Source organism: Formica exsecta, unplaced genomic scaffold, assembly GCF_003651465.1.
Source record: "Formica exsecta isolate Colony F162 unplaced genomic scaffold, ASM365146v1 scaffold125, whole genome shotgun sequence".
Taxonomy (NCBI): Eukaryota; Metazoa; Arthropoda; class Insecta; order Hymenoptera; family Formicidae; genus Formica; species Formica exsecta.
In genome coordinates, this window is record NW_021848584.1 from 636,338 (window position 1) to 647,836 (window position 11,499).

General features: G+C 29.5%; 1 protein-coding gene across 1 annotated transcript in view; it reads right to left on the reverse strand.

Moving 5' to 3' along the window:
- Positions 1-8,166, reverse strand: part of LOC115245682 — a 145,125-nt gene extending 136,959 nt beyond the window's left edge. The window contains exon 1 of the mRNA XM_029824106.1: positions 7,880-8,166. Within this exon, the coding sequence (XP_029679966.1) occupies positions 7,880-8,160 (281 nt within the window). The 5' untranslated portion in view covers positions 8,161-8,166. The remainder of the gene's footprint in view (positions 1-7,879) is intronic.
- Between the last annotated feature and the right edge of the window lie 3,333 nt (positions 8,167-11,499).

Below are 11,499 nucleotides of genomic sequence, written 5' to 3' on the forward strand. Positions count from 1 at the left end.
AATATTTGTTTAATAAAACTAATAATACTCATTTTATGCAATTTATATTTAAAAATAGATCTATATAAATAAAAAATTAAATAAAAAATAATTTAATTAAAATATGATGAATCTCCTCTCAATATTAAATTATCTATTTGATTCTTTAAGCTGGCTGCTGACCAATTTTATATTTAATATTGAGATGGTAAAATTTTCTAATTCTAAGATATATTTATTTAATATTAGAATTCCAATAAAATATATTCTCCAATAGGCCCTATTCCATGGCTTACATATAAAACACAAGTTTTACTTTACAGTTGCATATTAAATACGTAAACGCATCATCCTGCTAACAATTAAAACCAATCAAATCTGATGATGAACAATTAGAGAATCGCGTTAAATTTACATGAGAATACGGTCTGTAATGTTTTAAACGCTCCAACAAGGTACTAGGCCGATCCTTCGCCAGCATTTTGAAATTATCGTTTTATTTCTGAGTTTTACTATCACTTCATTACGAGTGTCTGTCAATACAGTGAGTGGTAAATTGGCTTTTACGAGCTTCCGAGAGTGAGAACATTTATTCCAATATTGAGCGAAAATATACGGTCAGCTTTGCTGTCTGCACCCTAACGAAACGATCTAAGCACTTCCGTTATGTCTTCCCTGAGCCTCCCCGAGTAATCCCCGTGGATTAAATGTGCTCTTCGTGCTCTGAAAACGATCTTGGCAAAACAGAATGCTTTATTTACATCATTACGTTATACATTAAAGATATGTAAAATGTATACAGAGATTGTTTTATTTCCAAACTTTAGAAACAATTTTTTGATAAATTTTTGAGAGAGAGAGAGAGAGAGAAAGAGAGAGAGAGAATTCGTTTTATCTTAATACAACCAATTACTTAAATATGATCGATAGCTGTGATCATTTACCATCGACCTGATATTAACCGATGCGATCACAAATTGACAGAAGCATTTACCACATATTGTAGATTTTTACATATATTGTAGAGGGTACATTCCTAAATAAAACACGTATTGAATTTTATGGCTTTCTCTTCTGGTTTCAGAGATATGCGATTTTGAAGTATCATAATTTTCGTACTTACTTGTATTTTCTTTTCGTTATATTCTACTTACGTGTTTATATTTGCTCGTTATTACGTCACTGTCAGTACGCTTCTGAATTACTGTTTAGTTTCGCTAAAAATTTCTTGGTTTGGGTTTGGGTTAGTTTATATCTTCCGGAAGTGGAACCCTTCCGTAGGGGAAAGGGGGGGGGCGAAACCCTGCGTCCACGCATATACTTTACAACGCGAAGCGAGATCCAACCCATTATTATTCTGTAGATGGGAAAGTGTATGCGTAAGATATAATCTAACCCAAACCTCAGAAATTCGTGTAGTCTCATGTTAAAAGCTGTTAACGAACTGCGAGAAATAAGTGAAACACATTATTGACAAAATATCTATGACCATGTACCTATCCTGTGAATGTAAACAAACACTTTTTCGTCTGCTCTACAACAAATAGAATGTACACAAACTTTACTTTTTCTAATATTACTTTATAATACCTGAGAAAAAGAATTAAAACTGTGAAACTTCAAAATTGCATATCTCTGGAACCAGAAGAGAGAGTCAAGAAATTCAAAGCGTGTATTACTTAGGAATGCACCCTCTACAATATATATAAAAATAAAAACGATCCGTGAAGTTAATCCGAACATTTACCCTTTCTTTCATGCATGAAATAAAGTAACGAAAAATAATGTATATTAAAAAATAGTAAAGAAATACAAATAGAAAAATCATTTTTTATTATAAATAGTGTGGTAGATTATTATCACAATCATTATTAAATAACCAGCATCACATTGGCCTTCTTCTGCTAAATGCAGCCTATTTTTAAGATATAACAAAAAGTAAAATTTTCTTATAGATTTTAATTCTTTAAAAGTTAAAAAATATATACATATATACATTATTATTGCGTATATGTATACATACACGCAAAGAAATTGTACTTTTATTTCCTAGCATCTCTACAAAAGGACATAATTTTTTTTGTAGCTGGATAACAGGACCATGAAGTGCAGTTACCTACCGCAACGAAATAAATTTAAGGCTACCATTTGATACTATCCCTTTGCTCCATTGTCTCGACAATGCGACCGTACGTGTCTGACAAGTGATAGCTCGAATTATGTTTATAACTGTACTAACGCGTATCTGTGTTTTACTGAGTCGACCTTCTTATCTCCGATTACGGCTTTATTACAGATATCTCGAAGACAAAAGCGCTCCTCTCATCGTTAAGGGCGATATAAGTACTTCGAGGGTGTGAAAATCCTCGGCAATATTCTCGCGAGAAATATATGTACACGGAGGCATAACAACGTGCTTCTGTATATGGAACATATACAGAATATATGGTCTCGATTTTTCTTGATTACGATCGTGTATGTCAAAACATCTCTCACCCTCGTTTAGAAGCACACTCTCTTCTTTTTGCACCTCTTTTTGTCACTTTTTAAAATATATTACTCTCCATTACTTTATACATAAAGAAAAGAGCGACTCGACATAGATATATTAGTCACTTCTGTCAATTATCTCTTTTATCATATGTCCTTTAATATTATTCGCTAAATGAGATCATCAGCTGATAATATTTAAGCAATTAATCGTGTAGATTTGTTTAAATAAAACGATATTTGAACGATCAATAATGATTTGCATTAGATTATTTATTATATTAAAGATTTTTATAATATTGATTAATGTAATGATATCGTGGCAATTAGATTTAGTATAGTTAAATTCAATCTAATTCAATCAGGTAATGTTTGATAAAATCTTACCACTCTATTGCGCTTCTCCCTTATTGCAAATCTGTTTATTTTTGTTATATTTTATATATGGTATATATCGTTTACATATTATATTTATCCATTTGTAAACAACAAAAGAAAAAGAACATTTTAAATCTTATCTAATATCATATTTTCAATCTGTTTGATTTTTCTTTTGATACTTCTTTGAATATTTAACGTTATATTTAGTAATATTTAAGTCACTTTTTTAAAAAGTTAAATCATTTTGCATATAGCAGGTCAACAGCGTAACGCTTAAAAATAAATGAATTAAGTTTATAAAAGGGGAGAAACGTTTCTCATAAATATTTAAAACCAGCAACCCCTACAGAAAAACGACCAATCAGGGAGGTGTTATAGCATGAATATTAAATTAGTTGACAAAACTATTAGCAAATGTATGTTTTCATCAGGCTCACACATTCTATCAATAGGTGGAAGTTATAGTTAAGTACATAAAAATTCATCATTTATGCATACGACGTTTCTGGGTTAATGCCGATTGATGAATATCGATTAATCACTATGCTTCTTTATCAAATAAATGTCTCGATGTCTATAAAAGATCAATAAATTATATATATATATATATATATACACACACACACATATATACATATATAATATGTATAGAGTATTCTAGTTTTGCATGTCGAAACTGAAGGGGTGAATTCAGCACGCAAAACAAGAAACTTCTCTATTTGGCATTTTGGTCAAATCTCAAAAATAGCGCTTCCCCGAATCAACATTTACTAAAAAGATTACGTTTCGGAACATTATAAAACGTAATTTTTATAATTTAAGTATATAATAATTTTTATGCCTTTAATACCTGAATTTCATAAAAATAGCAATATCCCACTTTATTAAATATTGATTTGAGGAAGTGCTATTTTGAGATTTGATCAAAGTGTCAAATAGAAAAGTTTCTTGTTTTGGCGTATTGAATTCACCCCTTCAATTCGGGTATATAGATCTGGGATACCCAGTATATATACATAATAGTAGCTGACCAACAGAAGATATAATAAGCAAATATAAAGATGCCTATCTTATCAAAATATATAACTCAAATTACAGTTATAGATTTTTTATCAGAATATAATATAATTTTTATTCTGTTGAAAGATGAGTGTAAAAAGCAAAGATAGAAATATTTCAATTCTTTCTCTCGATGATAAAATATAAAAAAATTTAATATATTGTTATTCTCTTTTCTTTCTTTTAATTTACATATTTCTTTTTTCTAACGTGTTTTTTCTTCCTAACATAAACGTCCTAGAATTCCTATCAGTTTGTCGCGCCGCTGAGTTCGTTAAACAAAGATAGTCCGAAAGAAATTTATTGCCAATGTAAATAACGAGGACGAGCTTTCACAAAGAGGTTGTTTCCGACTGATCTTCATGGGCGCGGTGAAACACTGGCGATTCGTAGAGATTACCTATTCACTCTTTGCTTCTTTCAGACTTATCAAACCGCCTCGTTACTGAACTCCTGCAGCATTACTGAACTTTTATCTTATCGTGAATCGACAATCGCTCTCTGAAAACCGTGATCGGATTTAAAATCTGATAAAAAGTCTTGTCGTGCAAAACTGTAACGTACAAAAATCTATTTGCATAAAATCCTTTTGAATGCTTTGGTGGAAAAAATTCTGCAGTTTAATTAATTATAAAGTAACATTGCTTGGAGAATATATTAAATTATATATATATAGCACATCTCTCCTCACAAGTTAACATTATTATAAGATATTCCTTAATTTAGAATGTAATTCTAACGTATATTTATATTAATTAATATGATTAATATCCATATTAATTAAAAAATTATGTAACAGTGATAATTTAAAAATACTCTGCACTCACCATATTATTTATTCTATTGTTGTTAAATAACTTAATATCAATATTCAGATATCTATCGCAGTTTTCAGATTAGTTCCAGAATTCACGAATAAAGGGTTCAATAAGTAAATAAAAGTTAATAAATAGTAGACCATCCTGTATATTATTTTAATATATCTTAAAGAGAGAGAGAGAGAGAGAGAGCAAATCTGCAACAAATCAGAAAATCAATAGTTGCTTAACTCTTGTTTATCTTCAATTTACGAGACGCGCAATGGCGACAATCTCGCGATGCCACGATCGAAAGTTTCACCGACTGAGAGAAGCGCAGTCGGCGTATCCAAGCGTAATCCAATTCCTTCTACCATCATTTTCCATCTCCTCGTTTTCCAGCTAGTCAACCGCAACTCTTCGGACTTGCCTCCAGAAATTCCGTCAATTTCGACGAGTTCTTTTGCTCGTTAGAAACAAGAAAGCGCAGCTAATCCTGCGAGGATTGCGTCTACGGATATCTACTCCCAGAAGCCAGACATAATTAAACAAGTTAAAAGTTCGATTTCTACGCGGCCCAGAGTTCCATGAGAAAGCAATATCGTCCTGTCACTGCACGTTTCATTCACCAACTGAATGAAATAGAATGGACAAAACTAATAGCTACAAAGTCTGTTTGCCATGACTTTAATTAGCGCCGCAAATGATTCTCCATTTATTCTTTATTACGCGACTATCGTCTCAACAGAAATTATAGAATAAAAAAATAATGTAAATTGCAGAAGCATAAAAATATTGACTGTATTAAATATATCGGATAAAATGCAATCTTGATAAAAAATATATTCCATTGCATTTAAATTAATGCATTAATATTGCATAATTATTGCATTGCATTAATAAATTAAAAAGTATTTAAAAATAATTCTTTAATTAGATAAAGATATTTGATATTCTTATAACAATCGTAATGCATTTGGCCTCTGGCAGAATATTATTTGAAAGTTTAATGTATGTGTTTTTTGTAACATAAAAGCTTTTAATGCGTAAAGATAATATTTTGTTAAGAACTATCTGTAAAACCATTCTTTTATTGTACGTTTCACTCATCCTTGTTAATGAAATTAAATAGACTGATGTTGATTATTGTGTCACGGGAAGATTCGTGCGATTACAAATTTGTAAGCTGTAAACGCATAAAATATAAGAATTGACTTTATTTTATTAATAAAAATATATTAAATGTTAAATATGAATTTGACTTACAAACAAAGAATCAATAATAAAATGCAATTTGAGTGATTAATTTTTTTCAAGAAACATATTTTTTATTAGATAAATATTTATTTGATCTAAAACTATAAATAACTCTTTTTTTTATATTATATATTTTTATATATATCTAATATATATTGCATATAAAGTATCATATATTATGTCTTGCTATCAAGTAGAAATTAAAAAGTTGAAAAGAAACTAAAATCTTGAGAAAAATATATATAGAGAAAGTTTGTTTTATTTGTTTTAAATGTAACTTTCTATAAATACACAGGTACACGCGCAAAGATATACATACATATAATGATACATAATGATAAAGATTATAAAATTGCTATAGATAATAATCCCGCTTTCCTCTCTATGTTTTTGTCGAGAAGAAATTATCTCCAAATTAGCTAAATAATTTGTAAGTAAAAAAAATAGAGAGTGAAAGGACATCCTACACACACACAATACGTTCATTATCGCTCTTTCATTGTGTACAGTAAAGAATTGTACAAATGACAAAACGAGTTTGTATTGGCAGTTTAATGATGCTTATATTTATTCTGAAATTCATCATATCTCAACAAGCTTTGCATTTCTTTCCAAGCAGCCCCATCTCTTAACCTTTGACCCTTTTTTAAAAAATGGAACATTCCGCTATTGTTCTGATGAGATGTCTTACGACTTTTATTTCACGCGATCAGCATAGAAGAATTACATTGAGATTATAAAAATAATAAATAAGTTTGCATTCAAATTGACATATTAAAATTGTATAAATCGTCTTATTAATCTTTAAAATGCAAAACGATGTTTTGCCTCGGAACAATAGAAGTACAAATAAACTCTTAACAAATCCAAGCGGTATAAAATTTTATAACTGCATCGTCAAATAGACAGACTGCATTTATTAGAAAGTTTATAGTCCATTGTATTGAGCAATTCGTATATTTGAAACATTTTCCTTCCCCAAATATCTCTCACAATTCATAGTTTTAAAAAAATATGAAATATATATGTATGTATACGTATATGTATATTTCTCAAAAAATTCATGAAATAAATATATTTTTTTTTTAAATATATATATTTTTTTAAATAAATATTGGATAGATCTCATTCATAGAAATCTTTAATATTTCCAAGATGATTCAATTATTATTTAGTTTTATTCTTTAAAACGTCGATGAAAATTACGTCAATATAATGCAGAAAAATCAAAAGATGAAAACCGCAGAAGCAATAACTGTGAAACGAATAAACCGCAAATAAATCAGAATGAATTCAGGTCGCGCATTAAAGTTACGTTGAGTAAGAAAAAAATATTTTAGAGGCTAAATTAAATTAGATATGTATATTCAAATTATATGTATCATACACTTGTTCATTATCTAACTATTATGATCTAAATCCAATTTAATCTTATCTCTTTCTATCGAAGATTTGATCTGCGTCATTTTGAGAGATTTTGTATATTTGATAAAAAATTATCTAGGTACATGTTAATTAACATTTATTCAACTCATTCATCTATCATCCATTGTATTTTCTTATAATATTTTATTTTATTACTACTATATAATAAAATGCATAAATATATTTTATAACTTAATTATATATATAATATATTTATATATAAAAAAATATAATATATTGCATATAGGTTTTAGTATATAGATTTTAGTATATAGGTTTTAGTATATAGGTATTGCATGTAGCATATTAGTAATAAATAGCATATATATTCAAAAATTAATATGTTAAAAAATTGAGATTTACGTGAAACTCTCTCGATTCTTATTATTATGTAAATCTCAAATTACCATTGCCTGTAGCCGACGAAAAGGAAGCGGACACGAGGGATGAAGGAAGTTTTTAAGCAAATGCATGCAAGTGAGAAAATTTACCTCGGTATCTGGAAGGCGATTTCGTCAAGCGAGTCGCTAGGTTGCAGGGGGGCTCGTTCGAAAAGCCTGCTTGGGCCCCGATGGACCCGGTTGCAGGATTGCATGGATCCAGCTGTCGGTTGGGACTGGTCCGTGTGATTGGTCCCAAGTTGACCTCCCTGGCTGCCTCTGCCTTGTTTCTGCCGCTTCTTGCGTACTTCCTCCGCCTGACGGCGTAGGTTGTGAAGCCGGAAGAAGTACATCGACATGTCTGCGCTCAGCACGCGAGTATTCGCGATCATCACGACTGGTCGTTTATTTGATTTCACAAAGTATTTCAAACGAGAAACAAGAGTAACGCCACGATTGTTGTAGAATAATAATTAATCGTTTTATGTCAAACGAATAATAATCAACCCTTTTTGATCTCATGTTAGATTATAATTGAGAAAAGTCAATTGATATTAAAATCTTTGCTTCTTATTTTAAGCATCTAGAGAACAGAAATTCATACGAACAGTTTCTGCAATTTACATTTACATACAAAAATTTTATTAAAAATTATTTGTATTATTCATTAATAAAACAGGATTCATTTTATATTATATCAGAAATTTTTCAATTAAATCAAGATATTACAAAAGGTAAAATGATGATATTACATAAAATAAAATCAAAATATTAAATAAGATATAGTATAATGTAGCAATCTCTCCAACACAATGATTTAAAACTTAGAAAAGCGTAGATTATATACTTTTATATTATGTCCGCTTCCTGGATTGATAACGGAACATCTGACGCATTTCATAATCTTACTTTATTAAAATAAAGTGCTTGCGTTAATGAAAAGTCATTCTCATAAACGTAAATTTCAAGATTCGTCTGCTTAAATTTCCTCGCTTGTATCATAATATCACAATCACAATGTCAACATGGTCGCTGAAGGTTGGTATTATTCTTAATCCTTCAGCTCTACAGTTCCGTGTCATCCACAGTTCTGCGAAGTTTACATGAATGCCTGAGAAGTTGCTAATGTCTAAACTTCAAATGTAAGTTTAATAAATTTGCAAGTGAAAATGAAAAAATTAAAGAAACTTATATTTTTGAAAAAAAAACACAATAAAATCTATAAAAACTTTTTTTTACATTTAATAAAAGTGTTGTGCGTGACTCTTATTTTTTGTTTAAAATACTTGATAAAATTAAGAATTTGACATTAATAAAAGTTATAAATATTATAAAAATATATTTATAGACAGTCTATAAATATATTTATAAACATAGGCACACACACATATATATTGCATGAGCAATAATGATCAGTTGCAACAGTATTCTATCGTTTTCAAGCATAGATATATAAGACAATGCTATCAAGATAATTATTTATATACATATATCACATAAACAAATAATTTAATTTAGAATTAATTTCACGTGCGTGCACATTATTAATTAAATAATTCTTTATAACTCTCTTATAAATTTTATAATTTATACTTTAATAAATAAATTTTTAGCTATACATCTTTACAGATCCTTATAAAAATCTATATTTAATGAATAAATAAAACATCTTAACTTTCAAGAGGATTCTGTTTTCTTAAACATATTTCTGATAGCGTATTATGTGTTCCCACAATATTATTATTATTATTATATAGCGCGTTAATATTACACATTAAATATCATTTTTGCGACACAAGTATTATGTAAGCGGAAAATCAAGAAAGATAAATAATAAAAAAGTTACACAAACATAAACATGCAAAAATTGCCAATTAATTATTAATTGATTATTTATAGACGAATCTTAGATTTCAATTATGTAAAAATGGAGTCAACACAAGCTTTTATCTGCAATATTTCCACATTGGATCTTGTAGCTTTCATACTTGAATCTAAACCATTTAATGTTCATGCGTTTTAGATATATAATAATACATAAATATTTATCACATTCGGAGCATTTAGTACTGTGCGACATCATGCAAAGAATTTCCATGCGCATTTAATGTTACAATTATGGCTCATCAAAAAATTCTACCCTCAAAATATATTTTTCTTTAATATTTTCCACTATAAAATAATAATAAAAAGTTCGGTATTTATATATAAATTTGTAATCTTGTGTATGTGTAATAGGTATGTATAACAGGTAATTATTGTAATCATATGTATACATATATTACATGTTAAAATTATTTAAGCAATATGTATATATTTTTTTAAACTATACGTAAATATCCATGTAATCAATATACAATGCCAATCACTAAAATAAAACTTTTTAATTATTAAACAGTTGATGTCTGGATGTTGTAGAGAAAAGTAACTAAGATATTTATATAGAGAGAGAACTATGCCATAAAATAGAAAATTAAATAAAATATCTATTACACATAAACTGAAAAAAGTGATAGCAAAATCTAAAATTCAAACAGCAAAATATCTTATATCGCAGTTTTAAATCCGCTGAAGTAGCGTTTTATTTCATATTAAGTACATTCATAATAACTAAAAATATTTTTAAAAAATTTATTTATGCGTATAACGTAAAAATTTTTTAATAAAGATATATAATAAGCAAGAGAGAGAGAGAGAGAGAGAGGGGGGGGGGGGGGGGGAAAAAGAAAAAAAAAAAATTTCACTCTGACCGCTGAAAATAATCTAAAATAAGTCGCCGGTATATCGATCGGCGGTAGCCAGAAGGAAGGAGAAGTCAGCCACGCGGTAGCGTGTGTTTTGCAGCGCACGCTAACCACGCGCTATAAGCGTTGGATGTGCACGTTGATGTTCACCACTAACCAAGCCACCCACCCTCTCGACGATACCCACAACCCCCGGTCCGCTCTCTCACCCTTCTGCACCTTTCTCCTTGTCCCTTCACACCCTCTCGACAAACCTTATAGCTTTCCTCTTTCTCTCTCTTTCTCTCTTTCTTCCGTACCGTCTCGCTTTTGTATTTCGTTTATCAGGCTTAACATGCGATTTTACCTACCTCTTTTGCCTGGCGGGCGTTTGTATGTACGTGTACATCGCGAATAAGGATTACGACGGAAATAAATAGCTAGTAATCATACGAAATAAGGCTCGTGTCACAATGACGATTGCACTTTAATTAGCAGCTTAATAATACGATTCATGGGGGGGGGAGAGAAGAAGTCAAATAAAAATCTTGATTTGAACAGCAATTTTTAGGATAAATAAATTTCAAAATAAATCAAGTCAACTTAGTTTTTTCTTGTTATAGAAAATATAATACATACAAGTAATAATAAGCCTCTTGAAAGATCTTAGTAGAAGTTCAATTTTAAGCTTATTTTGGCAAAGCTAAAAATAGTTTAACTAACGAGATCTCTCAAAAGAAGCTTAATTACCTATTCTCAGGTTCCGTTGTTAGCATATTAGTTTGGAGATTGCAGAACTGCTTGTTCCAATCACGATGAGTAAATTCGATTACATTTCATTACATTTTCATGTAAAAAGTTTTGTGTGGAACATTGTTAAGATCGCAAGTTCTATTAAGAAACATTATTGTTAACATTAGAGACTCTCGATCCTTCTGTTTTTTTTTAACATCTAATGCATACGTATTAGTCATAGAGAGAATCATATACTCATATATTATATATATA